General features: G+C 49.0%; 1 protein-coding gene across 2 annotated transcripts; it reads right to left on the bottom strand.

Moving 5' to 3' along the window:
* Positions 1–764: 764 nt before the first annotated feature.
* Positions 765–14,900, bottom strand: LOC133628778 (Golgi SNAP receptor complex member 2-like). 2 transcript variants are annotated; one of them, XM_062017944.1, is made up of 6 exons: positions 14,819–14,900; positions 13,016–13,080; positions 9,673–9,781; positions 8,469–8,601; positions 5,798–5,938; positions 765–3,696 (listed from the first exon to the last, which is right to left on the bottom strand). In XM_062017944.1, exons 1-6 carry the CDS (start codon positions 14,845–14,847, stop codon positions 3,535–3,537), a joined length of 639 nt encoding a protein of 212 aa, XP_061873928.1. In that variant the 5' UTR covers positions 14,848–14,900; the 3' UTR covers positions 765–3,534. The 2 variants fall into 2 exon arrangements, with proteins under 2 accessions (XP_061873928.1, XP_061873929.1); XM_062017945.1 differs by lacking the exon at positions 5,798–5,938.
* Between the last annotated feature and the right edge of the window lie 1,361 nt (positions 14,901–16,261).

Genomic DNA, 16,261 nt, shown 5'->3' on the forward strand with positions numbered 1-16,261 from the left:
AAACTGCCCAAGGCTGATCTGATCCAGGTATCTAGTTTATACCTGTAGCACTGGATGAAATTCTAACTTTTTGCATTCTTTGCTGGGTGTTTTCTGATTTAATACGTGTCCTGTAGCTGCAGGGAACTTCTGTTACTACAAAACATAATTGCCAGACAAAGATAATCCAACCTCTTGATCTCACATTTTAAATCCACAATCCAAACGGCCACATTTTGCCTTCCAAGTTCTTCCTTTGCTTCATTAGAAGTTGGAAGGAAGGCTGAGTGGAACACCAGGGCTCCACCCCCCCTCCACCACATCCCTGGCAGGAGAGAGGAAGGTCTGGCCCTTCTCCTGTGCCAGGGGCAGCAGGCAGAGCACACTGAGGTCCGGGGTGTCTTCCCTGCAGCAGCTCCCCCCTGCACCCAGCTGCCTCCACACTCCTGTTCCACCACCACTTCCAGGGCCACAGAAGCCACCCATGTCAGCACCAGTCTGACCAGTGGGATACGTCACTGGGAGTGCCCAGTCTGGGGCAGTGCGCAGTGTCCCACAGCTCCAGCACTGCAGTTTTGACACCGTCCAAGCTTTGGCTTTGACCACTGAGTAACATCTGTGCCTCCCCCTGAAGTAACTGACCCCTCTTCCACTGTCTGTCAACTTCCTTTTCCCAGCAGAGCTCAGGCAGAGCTTCTCTCACTTCAATATTTAGAATACTTGTCCAGCTTAAGCCTTTGCACACCTACAGGTTAGTCAGGGTAGGCTAGGTAAACACCCCTTCATTTCAGCTGAAAAACCTTTATTCACGTAATGCATCACAGGAATCACATGTGCCCCTTTATATATGGTAAGACGCTCCAGAGGGAAGTTTATATCTACAGAGGGAAGTTTATGCCCTCTCCCGAGAGAGGAGCTCATCAACAGCGGCAGTGCTCACTGTGTCACAGAAGCAGAACAGCTCTGGTGAAGGAGATGGAGTCTTCAGTGAGAAAGGGAACTCCACAGAGAGCTGCAGCACATGGAAAAGCCACTCAGGCTTCATCTCTGTCCCATTTCACGCGAGCAGCACTATGCTGCTTCTGTGGCACGCTGCAGCAACAAAGGCTTCCAGGGTTGTACACTGAGATGGCACCAATACTCTTGTGAGTCATATTGGACTTAACGCATAGTAAAGACTTGTCTGAAGTTGCACATCATCAAATCCAGCTACCCAAGTGGTTCCTTCAAGCCCCACATCTCCCCTTTAGACACAGTGAATGGCAATGACACTTAGCTTATGAAAGGAAAATGAGCCGGCACAAGAACGAGGAGAGTCCAAAAGGGCTCAAAACCACACCAAAAAATCCAGTTCTAATTATTTTATGCCTCCTACCATGAGCCAAAGAAGGAAACAAATGGGCAAGAGTCCCACCTTGGCATAACACAAATCCTGCCACGCTGTGTCACAGCTGCATATACTTTAAACCCCGACCAATGACATCCTTTAAACACTTAAGTTGTAAAATCAAGAGGGAACGACCAGCTACCAGAACAGAAAAAGATTTGCTAGAGATCCCTGACAAGGTGCCCAACTGATCCCGTACATGACCTCAAAAGTGCACAGAATGCCGTGTCTGTCGCATTTCATACTGAAATAAACGTCAGGTACACTTACATGTAAGATTTAAAGTACTGTAACATAGATGATCTGCCACTGCAGATTCCCCCTTTCAATTCCCCAAACCCATGGGCTCAAATGAAACCACCCCTGGCCTTGGTCTGCTGACGCGTTGCCTTGGGCAGGCTGGGCAAAGCAGCAGCACCCAATGGCCCCACGGCCACTGCAGCCCCCCAAGGACCATCCTCAGCTGACGGCACTGGGGTCTTCCCTCTGGGCTTCGATGCTGTGCCCCTGCAAACACACAGGGCTACAGCTGCTTTCACTCGCCCACAGCAACTGGAATTCATTTTTTACAGCTTCAAATACCATTTCTCCAAGTGCACAACAGGCTACACAATGAGAGCAAAGCTTATTGCAGCAAAGATCAAATGCAGGACTTGCCATCTGTTACTCACTAAGAGACCCAAAACCACTCCAGACAGAAAAAAAAAACCCAGAAGCAGCATTGTGCCAGAGTCTGAACGTGAGTCTTCTGTGCCACTGCCAGACAGCCAGAAACACTCCTGACACAGACACAACGGGGATGGGAATGTGGCTGAAGGCTAACTGAAATGGATGATGCCCAAAATCTCAGGCTGGACACTCTGAGCCCCCCAAGTGCAGGGAAAGGAGGGCCACATCAAACAACAAGACAGGTCTCACTGGGAACGTTTAAACATGGACAGATGTCTGCAACCAAGGAGATGCACCTCAGCTGGCCACCACCTGTGAGATGGGATGAGGGCAAATGTCCTTCACAGGAATCTCGCAGGTACAAAGGGTAACACCAAGAACACCCTTCCCAAGGACGGGGAATGTTTAGCACCCCAACGCACATAAGTTCAGGAAACCCTTCTGACAACATCTGACTTCATGTGTGATGTCTGTTGCTGATCCCACCGTTAACTCTCAACACACAGAAGAGCAGAGAGAGCTCACTGTGACTGTGAGACTCTCAGACGTGAATGTGAGCACAGCCAGGACTCTCCTGCTTCGTCAATCCAGAAAACACCAGCGACAGAGCACAAACCCCCAACCAACCCCCTCAGGAAATGAATACAGCTCACTAGGATGGGATGTGCACGAGTATTAGAAAAGTCACAGTCTTACAGTTTTTAGAGGCTGGATTTGGTGCTGCCCAGAGTGATGGCACAGGCCCGACGTGCGTGTGACTGGGAGCAGGCAGGAGTACAGCATCAGCTTCCACTGAGAAGCAGCAGGGCATAAAAAAGTACCAGAACGTACCTTGGAGGAAGGATTTCAGCCTAAACCGTGCAGATTGTGCTGGTTAATACTGTGTGTGTAAACCAAAAAGTCAGCTGAGGTTCTCAATGTGCCTTCAGACCCTTCCCCACAATTCCTCCTCCCTCCAAGCATCAGAGTGAGTTTGTGACAGGAGCCCTTCACTCCCCACCCCTTTTTGCACACCACCTCCTGTGCCCACAAACAATGCCAAGTTCTCCTTGGGACATTCTTTCGCTGCAAGCTACAGTGCTCAGGGAAAGGCTTACTGCATCTTATGCTCTGCCCTGGCATCCTCTGCTCCCTACCTACTCAGAAGGACACTCCTACCTTGCAATGCAGCTGGGCAAAATTTTCACTCCAGCCTCCTATTTAACCAGCTTCTTCAACTTGCAGCAGGCTCTTCAACTTTGCAGACCATGAGGTGGAAGCAGTAAAGAACAGGGATGTTTTTTATATGGGCCATTCTCAACTACAGCGTCCCCAGAGAAATCTGTTCCCCTATTTCCCTGTTTCACGTGCTCTCCACATGACATGTGTGTGAGTCTGGTCTGTAAACTCTGAAGTTCACAGGAGGGGCTTATCCAAAGCAGCACTTGGAGGAAAGTACACTCTGGAGGACAGTCCATCTTGCTCCAAAAGACCATCTGCTCTGGCGATAGTTCAGGAGCTCATGTCAGATACTGCACGACGAGAAACATAATGACACAAGTCACAACCATTCCCCCCATCATGAAGTATTTATCCTGGAAGGCTCTCTTCTCGATCAGCCGCATCACCGTGTTGGATAAGCCCAGCATGTTGGCAACATCCAGGATCTTCTTGTGAGTACCCTAAGAATAAAAAGACAGCAGAGAAACAATTAACCCCACGGTCCACCACTTCTCATTCCACAGTGCAAGAATATTTCATCGTGGGCGGCAATTCTGACTGACATGACTTGCCAAGAGTTGCTCTGTTTAAGAGGAGACAGCCACGGGACCCTGGAAACAGCCGGATGATGAGACGAATTAATTCACACACATGAACAGGAATGTGATTAAAGACACCAAACAATCTGTCCAGAGACCTCATAAAGACTGACCCGGAGAAAATGCGCTCTCTACAGGGGCATCACAAGAGGCATCTCTGCTCCTTTTTCTAAGGACTACCGGAGCTTGAAGCTCCTTGATCAGACAACTCTTCTCACAGAACTTCCCTCCTGCTGGAGTACAGCTCATAGCAACAATTTATTAAAAAGGAGGTCTACAAACTCGTAATGTTCAAGGCAGAGTGCGATGAAAAGGCAACAGTAGTGTAACTGATGCAATTTTAAGAAATCCTTCTGGAGAAAAGCACTGACCAAAGACTGGTGGCATGTGTACTGCAGGCAGGCCCACACTCCAGCTTTGTTTCACTGCTGAAGCAGCTGGTGTTATTAAGAATGTGGATCCCACCAACTACCACCTTAGTGGGAAGGACAGGGCAGAGCAGAGCTCTGTGAGCTGCAGAGCTGGAGGTGCCAGGAAAGGAGCAGGGGGAGGCACCAGGAGGTGCAAGGCAGCAGGAACACTCCCACGGAAACTATGGAATCCAGGCACATCAGTGTACTCTGGGCATAGTCAGAGCTGGATCCTCCCCTCTGGGAAGAAAGGAGAGAATTCATGGGTCAGAGTCAGGATATAGGCCAAAGCCCCTTTCTAGACAAGCCAGTCAGAGCACTGGCAGCAGGACCAGCCCCCAGCACACACGTGTACCCAGTGATGGCTGCTGCAACAGGAGCGATGGCAGCGATGGCAACGGGCTGAGTCTCTCAAACTCACTTCCTGGTCCAAGTCCTTAACAGAACATCCTGCTTCAGAAAGCAGTTCAGAGTTACTTCTTCTTCTCCAACCAAAGTCAACAGCACAGATTCCCATTACAATGCTCTACTATCATGCTTTAAAATAAATACTCTAGTTCCTGGGGGGCACTGAGGAGAGTGTGGGCAGCAGGTTGAGGGAGGTTCTCCTCCTGCTCTCCTCTGCCATGCTGAGGCCTTGTCTGGAGTCCTGTGTCCAGTTTTGGGCTCCCCAGCTTAAGAGAGACAGGAAACTGCTGGAGAGAGGCCAGTGCAGTGCTCCCAAGATGCTGAGGGGATGGAACGTGTGTGATGAGGAAAGGCTGCGGGAACTGGGGCTGTTCAGCCTGGAGAAGAGAAGGCTGAGGGGGGATCTCAGCAATGCTGATCAATCCCTAAAGGGTGGCTGTGGAGAGCCTGGGGCCAGTGTTTGTTGTGTGGTGGCCAGTGCCAGGACAAGGGCTAACAGGCACAGTCTGGCACACAGGCAGTGCCCCTGGCACGGGAGAAACTCCTTTGGTGCTGAGGTGAGGGAGCCCTGACCCAGGCTACCCAGGGAGGGTGTGGAGGCTCCTTCTCAGGAGGTTCCCAAACCCACCTGGACACATTCCTGTGCCCCCTGAGTGAGGGGAACCTGCTTTAGCAAGGGTTTGGGCTGGAGGAGTTCTGCAGGGCCCTTCCAGCTCCCACCATTCCGGGATTCTGCTCTCACAGTCCACTGTATCTTTGGTCCAAAAGGTGAAATTTGGAGAACTGTTTTGAATATCAACCTGACTTAGTATCAGTAAAGCTCTCTAAGGGCAGAATTGATTCCAAGTACATTAGACATACACTCACAAAACATAAGGGGAGAAAACACAACATTCAGCACTCCAGAGACTAACAGCCATGCAGGTGAAGGTTGCCAGGCCATCCAGCCACGACAAGAGCTTACAGTTGCTCCTAATGAGAGGATAAAAGAGTTCAGGTTTAGTTCAGAAGGAGTCTGGGCCCTTCCCAGCACTCTCAGCTTCAAGTGCCATACTGAAGCAAACTCATGTATTTGTTCTACTTAGCTTGGTTACCATAAACACAGAAAAACGTGGGGTCTTTCTGGTAAAAAATGATGCCCCCACCTTTAATGTCACTCTCTGGTCCCTCAGCCCCTGAAGGATGTTGGTCCCACTGCCAATAAGATCATCCATGCCACGATGGGCATTCTGGAGGGATTCGTTATACTGTAAGGTTTCGTCGATCGGGATGGTGGTGTCAGAGTCCTGTGGGGGAAACGCAGGGTCTGGGTTACCTTGCTGCCCACTCACACGGCCATGCACAGAGCCACAACGACAACACGCAGGCACAACTGTGCTGAAAACTTGACAGCATTTGAAGGACTGTGCTCTAATCAATTTTTTTTCGTAAGGAAATGAAATTCAACATTACTATTTGAGTGAAAAAAGTGATTTAGAGAAGCCTACAGGAAGCAAGTCCCAAGCAATTGTTGTTCAACAGCAATTAGATTTCCAAGGATAAAAAGTCAGACTGAAAGTGGAGAATTCTTTACAATCTCAATTTATGATAGACGTAGGAAAGTGTATTACAAGAGAGAACATAAAACCTAACAGAGGGACCTCAACAAGGAGTCATTTGATCATTGGAAGTGGCAGATGTTAATACCACGTTTGTGTAGCAGGAGGTCTGGGAGATGACATTCCACAAACTTGAAACACACTGCCAAGTTTTGAGATTGAAGGTAAACAGACATGAACCTAGCTCCCTGAAGGTCTGACCCATCCAAACCCCACAGCCTTATCAAAAAAAAAACCCAAACAAAAGCTGCATCAGCTCAACCAGAGACCATGAGCCTCGAAATGGAAACAGCTGGATCAAACTCTGTAACCTGGGCTGCACAAGAGGTCTGAGCATGTGATCACTTCTGGCTTGCCAAGGCCTCCAGTTTAATCTCTGGACACCATTCCCTTGGGAGAGCGCAGGGCCCCCACATCGTTTTAGGACCAGGAACCCTGATGCTGGTGTGTGGCACCACTGCCCTACCTGCCGCTGCTCAGGGCAAGAACTGCCCAAAGCAGAGCTGGTATTTAGGGCAGCAGATGGTTAACGCCCCACACCTGACAGCCATCTGGAGGCTAAGTGCATGGAACTACACCAGGCTCCTCTGGGTACACTCTGGTGATTATTGTAAAAAATACAAAAAGACCAGAGCTGTTGGCAGCTGCAGGGTTGAAGTTCCTGGGTGAAGAAGCTGGGACAGCTTGCACACCCCTCATCAATGCTAATGAAGCACCCAGGCTGAAACAAGTGTCTTGTCTTACACGAGTCTGCCGAGCAGAACCCCTCGGTTTGCATCTGAAGAGCTGTCACTGCAGGTATCTATTAAACTGAAGCAGCAGGGATTAGGTTTCCTGCACAAGAAACTTGTTGGGGTTTTCTAAAACAAGGCAGCAAGAAAAACATCAAGGCTGATTTTTGACTCTTATCCCAGGGAGAGTAGAGGGCACCAGATCTTTCACAAGTGGTTTTCTCCAGAATGGTACAGATAAAGACCATTTTTATCTTTGAATTAAACAAAATGCTGAGAACACTGCTCCAGCTTTCAAAAGCTGTTGTCTGTGTTCCAGTTCAGGATGCTTACATTCTCAGCTGACATTGCTATTTGATAAGTCAGGGTAGTATGTGAATAGAAACTGTGTCAACTAACCAAAACAGGCCAAAAACTGACAAATCACCTATTTTCCTATTAAAGGACCATTCTGCTTTAAAAGTCACATTTTTTTTAACAAGTTCAAGGAAACACAAAGTATTCATCCTCTTTTTTTTCATCTTGAGACATCTTTCAACATCTAAAGGAGAACAAAACCAATTTGTCATGTATTTTGCATTTCCAAGTCTGCTGCTCTGCAAAACTCCTCCACTTTCATGTGGTTTGTTTCAGGACAAGTTTTCCTACAGCAAAATTCCATCAGATTTGCAGAGGAACACCACAGTGTTTTTTCAAATGTCAGTGTTACTTTGAAGTCTTACTTGTAATTCTGAAACAGCCCATGTGATGCTAGAGGTCATCTCCACGTCAGACTTTGGGAAGTGCAGCACTGAACTTCCTAAGTCTCGAAAAAATAGGACCACTCACATTTGTTCTTCCTTCCAGTGAGTGACACCATGGACAATGTTGGATTATAAGCCTTTAACAGGAAAAAAAAACCCAACAAAAACTCCAACAAACAAAAGCCAAAACAAAGACCAGCTTCTGAGTTACAGAAAAGAGAAACCTGAAAGCAAGCCCACAGGATTCAGAGCAAGGATTCCTCTAGGAATTTGCACTGAGGGGACTTCCAATAGAAGTAATAAGAATTAACAAGAGTAGGTGGAAACTAAAACCTTTTGGATCATTTCTAGATAAGAAGCAAGAGCCTTTTGCCAGCTGTGTGATTGGATTTGGGCAGATTAGAGCTTGCTGACAGCAGGGCATGTAAAAGCCAAACATTTAACAAATGTCGGGATTTGACAGATGACAGAAATCCAAGTAAAATGCATGCTTTGGTATCTACTTCCTTCATCCTTCTGAAACTGCTATTAACAGTCAGGTAGAACCACACCAAATAAAGCAGGAGCAGCAGCTTCTGCAGCCTTTTACTACTGACTCATGAGAGAGTTGCACTTTGTCAACAGTTTTCTATCTCTACTCCATTTACATCTCAATGCAGCAGAGCCGTGCCTATGTCCTGTCTGAAATGTCTCTGAAAGACTACAGATTCTAAAGCACAGAGATCCACACTGAAGAGCACTTACATTAGCTGTGAAGGTCCGTGCCAGCAGCTCCTCCCGCTGCCGCTCCTGCTGCTCCCGAACGTAGCGGCGGTGCTGGAAGTTCCTCAGGGCCGTCTGCAGGTGCTGAACGTCGTACTTCAGCTGGTCGACTCGGCTGGAAACAGCACAAACACATTCCCAGGCATAAAAATACCATTCTTCTTTGTGTTCTGGTGGGTTAACACTGGAGCATTACAAATTCTCAGTGACAAACAGTAACGAATGACAGGTTTTACTTGTCTAGAAGATAAAGGGCATTCAATGGTAGGCCTATAGTCCAGACTGGGGCCTTCCATGCCTGGTTTTGCTGCTAAACACTGAACTGAAGGCCAACAACAGAACATGAAACAGAATTCTTCAGCTGTCCCATGAGACATGCTGTCCCATGACTGGTCTCTTCAGGAGTTCTGTGTATGTTCCTCATTTAACACAGGTTTGGAAGCACAGCATTTGAACAGTTCCTATTTTATGACCCTCATGCACATAAAAGATTAAGTTCTCAAGTTTCATTAATTAGCACAGTGTTTTTTGAGTTTTTATTAAAAGGAGTTTAAAAGTCAGTGAGCAATACAGGAGACATCTCCACTGGGCTAAATCAAGGAACATTCAGAGCTCCTCTGCCTCTGATGAAATGTCTGATGACCACAGAGAAAGCCTAGACTGCTATTTCAGGTACTGACCTGCCTAACATAGGTGACATGAAATCCACCCCTGGTATCTACACAGGCACTCTGGGACTAAATGTTAAGAGTAAAGTTACAGAATAAATTAGAACATGAGTCCTGAGGTCTCTGGTCCAACCTCCTGCCCAAGCCAGTGCTCACTTCAGAAAACTCCTTGTTTTAATCACCAACAGCTAGGAAAATAGTCCAGAGAAAAATGACACCAACTCAAGTAATTTAACTCCTTATCTCTACAAATGCCATGAAAAGCAAATGTCAGGGAGGAGAAATGTTTTCAAGACCCAGAGTGCCATGTTCTGCTCATCTCAGAACAGAAACTCCACCACCAGTCTGCAGTTAGAGGTAGGAACGTCATTCTGCCTCCATGCCTCAATTTTGTCACTGCAGAGCACAGGAATAACTTACACAAAGTGCTGATGTTTGACTCAACCCAAAAGGCCAGAAACAATGAAAACAATGGCAAAAACCACATGACAGCATCCCAGCAGAGAAGGTGAACTTACAGCTTAGCGTTCTGGCGCTTATTGGGAGGTTCTTTGCTGGACAGGATTTCCAGGCGCTCCAAGTTGCTGAAGATATTGTCTATTCTTGCCTGAATCTCATTTTCTACTACTGCAAAGAAATAAAAACATGATTGGATTTGAATTAAAGATGTGCAGTCTGAGTGAAGATAAAAGCTCAAAAGCATTCAAATCAACCTTTAAAAGCAGACAGATGCAAATCCTTACTGGATGAAAAAATCAGAGAACTGTACTTCTCATGGAAAGCCCCTGCTTTAACTCAGTAACTTAGGACTCTTGCCTTTCCCTCCTGCTCTGAGAAGGGAGCTAAGAAAGCCCCTGCTCTTTCAGGATAATCTGAGTCTGTTTACCTATCAGCTCCGTGTTAGGATTTAAAGCTCTCACTTTCCCCCTTGCAGCCCCGTCCTGTTCCCTCAGCACAACTTGCTCACACAAGCTACAGCCAAGATGATTCTCATAGCAATAGCAATTTAAACCTCTGAAAACTAAATACAGAGTTAATATATGTCATCCATACCCATAACAGGGGAGACTGACAGAGCAGGGGAAGGATTCAGAATTGAGAGGATTTGGAAGTGGACAAACAGCTCAAAGACAGGGCCAAAACAGGGCAGGAGCCCTTGCAAGTGAGAAAACAAGGCCACAAAGTAATTGCCTCTGTAATCCTCTGTGTTGCAATCGCTTCAGGTCATCTGCATGGAAATAGCAAAGGGCAATAGCACATAACAGAAACTCACATACTTGTACTTTACTGAGGTAGGAAATGAATCACAGAATCATTGAGGTTGGAAAAGACCTTTAAGCTCATGGAGTCTGACCACTACCCCAGCCCTGCCATGGTCACCACTAACCCACAGCCCTCAGCACCTCAGCTCCACGGCTTTGGGATCCCTACAGGGCTGGGCACTCCCCCAGCTCACTGGGCAGCCTGGCACAGGGGCTGACACCCCTCTCAGGGAAACAGTTCTGCCTCAGCTCCAACCTCAGTGTCCCTCAGTGTCTCTCTGGCAGTGAGGGGCCCAACACTGAACACAGCCCTCAAGCTGCAGTCTCCCCAGGGCCCAGCACAGAGAGACATTCCCTGCCCTGCTCCTGCTGTCACCTCGGTGCTGATCCAAGCCAGGATGCCCTTGGCCTTCTTGTCCCCTCAGGCACGCTGCTGGCTCATGTTCAGGCGGATGTTGACCAACACCACCCAAGCCTGGAGCATTGCCTGGGGTTGTTGTGATCCAAATGCAGGACCTGGCCCTTGGCCTTGCTTAACCTCACACAATTGCCCTCAGCCCATTGCTCCAGCCTGGCCAGGGACCTTGCTTAACCTCACACAATTGCCCTCGGCCCATTGCTCCAGCCTGGCCAGGGCCCTCTGATACAACTGGGGACAACAGAGTCATAGGCTTTCAGTTACTCTTGTCATTTTATAGCAAAACTCAGTCCAAGCCACAATCCCTTTCCTCATTTGACAATCCTATTTTCGAACCATGTCACAATCCAGCATTTCTTAGAATCACAGAATGGGAGGGTTGGAAGGGACCTTTATAGATCATCCAGTCCAACCCCCCTGCAGAAGCAGGGTCACCTAGGTCAGGTCGCAAGCTTAAAGAATTGCACAGAAGGGCCAAAGACAGAACCTGACCTGACAATGCTGAGCTTGAAGAGGGCCAGCTGTAAAGCTGAAGGTACGCACTTGCTGGAAAATTACATTCAGCAGAACCCAGCACACATGAGCCCTTCAACCTCACACCATCAAGGAGTAACTCACATATATAGACACAAACCAGTCAAAGTGTCCTTTTTCATACCTGGACCATTTAGCACAGCCAAACTCAACAGCAGAGCAAGTAGGAGAGTGAACAATGACACCAGCTTTTGCTAGTCCAAGCACTAGCATTACTATCTTGGTCATCTTACCCTTTTCTGAGCAAGAAGGGATTATTTGCCCAAAGTTGGGAAAGAAAAGTTTGATTTCCTGGCTCCCATTCCCACTCTTCACCCAAAGACAATCTTTTTTTCCCATCAGTTCTAAATGTAGAGCACATATCTGTATCTTTATGCATATACTGAAACAGTATGTTCATTTATTGACTAGGCAAGACAGTGCTCAACCCTCTCTCTTGAAATGGTCTCAAGTAGCAGAGGCTGCTTGAGAGGCATAATGGGAAATGATGCTAATTTTCAAGAGGCTCCACAGTCCCACCCAGTGAAGAACAGTCTGGGAAGTCTGGCACTGCATGAGGAATAGTACAACCACCATAGAAACCACAACCAGCAGACAAGTTGGGTTTTTTTGACAGGGAAGTTATCAAAGCCCTTTCAACAGCAAAGTCATGCTTCACAAACATATTTAGGGGAACAGAAGTGAGTCACCGTGTCCCTTCCAACCCTTGAGATTCTGTGATGAAGGCATCCAGCTGGTGTAGTGTCCTTTCACTTCACAAGTTCCTCATGAGGCCCATTAGCAATTAATCATCCAGGAATTAAGGCTTCCAACACAGCTGCAAAATACATTGGCCAACTCTGCACTGGGGTGAAAAGTCCTGCCACAAGAGCTCATAACCTTTTACGACAGTCATTTTATCAGCACAGGGTTATAGTCCACGTTCACTGAAGCAACTTCCGACCTAGTTGTTCTAACTATTTCTTACAAGCCGATGGAATTACAGGTTCTGAATCTGAGGCAAGCAGGAACTGTCAGAACCATCCTGCTGAAACACCTACACGCCCAAGCACAGCATCTTCCCCAGAAACCAGTCTGAGCATCTCTTGGGGAACACTGCCCACTAGTGGATGCTTCAGGAACAGCAGAATGACAGTGACAGGACAGACAATCCCATCTCTCAGTTTTTTGAGCTTCTAGCAAACCAGCTGGTGATGCTCTGTGAGCATGCAGTTCTGTCCACATCACTGTGGTGATTACACCCCACAAATGCAGCAGTGAGGGGTTTATAACCTGCTTGTGCTCCATAGCACCCTCTGACAATGAGCTCCAAAACCAGCAGCACCAAAAAATAGCTGGCATTCCCCCACCACGACACTGAAGCAGCATCCACAGGAAGCACTATTTGTCAGTTAAAGAATTACAGTAGGAAGGTGAGCTGAGGTGAGGTAGATTCCTGTTCTGTCTTTTCTGCTCTGTCCCTCATGAAAAACATCATCAAAGAGTAAAATACTTTCCAAGCACTGCAAACTGGTGATGTGTCTCACCTGCTGACCACAACGACCACAGAGCCAAACTGCTTGTAAATGCAATGGCAGAGCACACAGGGTTAAAGATGCTAGTGAAATCAGATCCAAGTGGGGCTTGTCTCATCATTTCATTACTTACAGTGCACTGACTCTCTGTCTGAAGTCTCCAGGTGCCCCATGTAAGATTGGACCTCGTGGACTTGCCTACCAAAAGACAAAGGGTAAATTAACAGGAGTTAACAGCTATAAAACAAAACCATTTCTCAACACCTCAGTTTTCATCTGCTTTTCAAGTAAAAGTACTTTTTAGAACAGCTCCGTGGAATTCAGTGCAGACAGCCCACCACTGAACACAAAAACCCAACCCAATTCTTGGCACAAAGCCAGTCACGCTTTCACTTCCTACGGACCGACACAACCACTCTCAGTCCAAAAGCAAAAATCAAGGTGAAGGGCTTTATTTTTCTCCTTCAGAGATTTCCAATCCAGTTCCAGCACCCTTTTCTGTATTTATAACCTGAACTGGGCCTCTGTCCCATGCCACACACCTGGTGTGCTGAAAGCCTTTTAGATCAACCTACTCCATGGAGAGAAGACTTGGGGTTTACAGCGGGAACTCACAAAGAGTGGGCAGAGCAGAGGGAAGAAGACGGCAGCAGTAAGTCTGGAGAAATGATGGAAAGAGTTAAAAAATTCCCAGACTGACAACAAACTACAACAAAACCACAACTTGGTGGCTACAATCAGCTGTGGCTGCCCTGGTCCTGCAAGGGGCAGGTTGGATGGGGCTGTGAGCAACCTGGGCTTGTGGAAGGTGTCCCTGTCCATGGCAAGGTTCAGACTGGATGATCTTTAATGTCTCTTCCAATCCAAGCCACCTTTATGATCACAGAATGAGACACTATGGAAATAGGAATAAGCCTTTTCCCCCATCTGAATACCAGTTACTGTTATGGATAAACAGCAGGATTTCCCACCCTTCCCTATGAGTTACTCTGGATCACTACTCAGTGAAACTCACTTACTGCTCTGCCTTCTTCAACAGAGCTCAGTGATGAAAGCCCTTACCACAAAAATGGGGAATATTTGGATTAACCATCTCTCCTTCAGCTCTTTCTCACAATCTATTGCACATCACACACAGCTGCAAGATGTTTTCTGGCTTTCTTTTGCGATTCCCATCCCACATCCACCTCCTCTGATCAGCTTTATCTGTGAAACCAAGCGCTTCTTATTGCCAAGGAGCCACACAGATCCTGAGCTGGTTTCACCTGTGCCTGCTGTCATGAAACACCTACACGTAAGGACCCTGTGGAACATAGAATCCCTCATTTTCTGTGAATACTTGTGCTCCTGTGCACTGAATCCCCGAGGCAAGGTGAGTGGCCTTCGCTGGTGGCCGCCCTGATGTGGCCACTGGCAGGTGAGGCCAGCCCGAGGTGATGGGCACGTGTGTGTGAACCACAGCCCCCACAGAAAAGGAGCACTTGTACATGAGTGGGAGGAGAAAGAACCCTCATAGGGGACAGGGAGAGCCCTGAGGGACAGGGGGAGCTCACAGGGGACAGGGAGAGCCCTCAGGGGACAGGGAGAGCCCTCGGGGACAGGGAGAGCTCACAGGGGGACAGGGAGAGCCCTCGGGGGACAGGGAGAGCCCTCGGGGGACAGGGAGAGCCCTCGGGGGACAGGGAGAGCCCTCGGGGGACAGGGAGAGCCCTCAGGGGACAGGGAGAGCTCACAGGGGGACAGGGAGAGCTCACAGGGGGACAGGGAGAGCTCACAGGGGGACAGGGAGAGCCCTCCCGGGGCGCGCGCCGAGCCGCGGGCAGCCGGGCCGCCCGCACACTCCCCCCGGCACCCCCTCAGACAGACCGCCACGGCCGCCCCTAGCCCGGGCTGCCCGCAGGGGCCGCGCCCGCTCCCTCCCCGCCGCCTCACGCACTTGTTGGTCTGGTGGTAGAGCCCCTCCATCGCGGCCCCGCCGCTCCGCCGCCCACGTCACCACCGCCGGCTTCCGCTTCCTGCCTCAGCGACTTCCGCTTCCCGCCGCCGCGTCCACGGGCGCGTGGCTCGCGCGCCGCCGCCAGGGGGCGCTGCCGGCGCGGGCTCCCGCGCGCCGTGGCGCGAAACGGGCCACGTGCAGCGCGCGCGTCAGGGGCCGGTCCCGGGGGCTGGGCTCAGCGGCGCAACAGCCCGAGTCCGCGCTGCCGAGGGGTGACGGCCGTGCGAGCGAGGATGAGGAGGGCTCTGAGCGGTGCGGAGGCAGCGGGCAGGCAGCGGGCAGGATGCGGAGCCTGGGGGCTGGAACAGGCTCCACACTGGGGGGGGTTCTCTGCTGCTGCTCGTTGATAGTTAAGGGTGTGCACCCGAAGAGTACCGTGTAGTCAGATGAGAACACGTCACCGACTGTCACACGAGTGCAAGTGAGGGAAATAACCACACGTCGTTAGTTAATGAGAGATCCTCGTTCCCGTGGATCCATCCCCCGCATCTCAGATGATGCACGAAACATTCCTTGTCTGCCCTGCCCTGCCCTGCCGTGCTGTGCAGCCAGCCAGGTCTCGGGCTAAAGATCATCCCCTGGATGCCTAGTGGTAACTCAAGCCACAGAAATCAGCGTAAGAGCACACAACAAATACAATAGGAAACATTAACTGCAGCAGAAACAAATACATTCAGCCCTTGTTCTCTGCTCTCCCGTGTCTGAGTCATTCTATCCCGTTTTTCAAACACTTTCTGGAAAAGGAGAGGTTGAATGAAAATAGATGCTGGGATTCCCCTCCCTGGCCAGGGCTTTGGGTGGTACCACACCAGTTGTGATGAAGTGGCAAGGAAACACAGGAACACTGAAACACAGGAACCGATTCCTGTTCCCTTGTGGAGAAACTGTTTTTTGCCAGAAACAACATGCTGCAACCAAATGTCTGTTCTTGTTAGACTTCAAGTCCTTCCAGGAGGAGTCCTTTGGCAAATTGGCTCTTTTAGACACAACAGCCAGGAGCAGGAGAGTGGGGGAAAAAAAAAAAGGTTTTGTTCAAGGAAAGCCTCTGTATTGTAAACAGGATAAAAGGGGATGGAGAGAGTCACTTATCACTGTCTGATGTGTCCCCAGGTCATTCCTGTGCAGCACCTACTGAAGAAAAAGGATTTCATATTCACTGCTCTCTTAGAAACCCCAATCCAACCGTGGGGATTTTCTCTATCACACAATCTACAGACATCATGTGCATTCAACAGCAGCCTTCAGCCCCCATGGGTGCATTCCCCACTGCCCTCCTCTGGCTTGTAGTTTAAAGCCTTGCAGCACCAGAGGGAAAGCAGGATCCTTGCAAGGTCTCCTTTGTTCTGCCTGCACCAGCCCTTTCCCCTCACAGCTGTGGGACTC

Source organism: Colius striatus, chromosome Z (assembly GCF_028858725.1).
Source record: "Colius striatus isolate bColStr4 chromosome Z, bColStr4.1.hap1, whole genome shotgun sequence".
Lineage (NCBI taxonomy): Eukaryota > Metazoa > Chordata > Aves > Coliiformes > Coliidae > Colius > Colius striatus.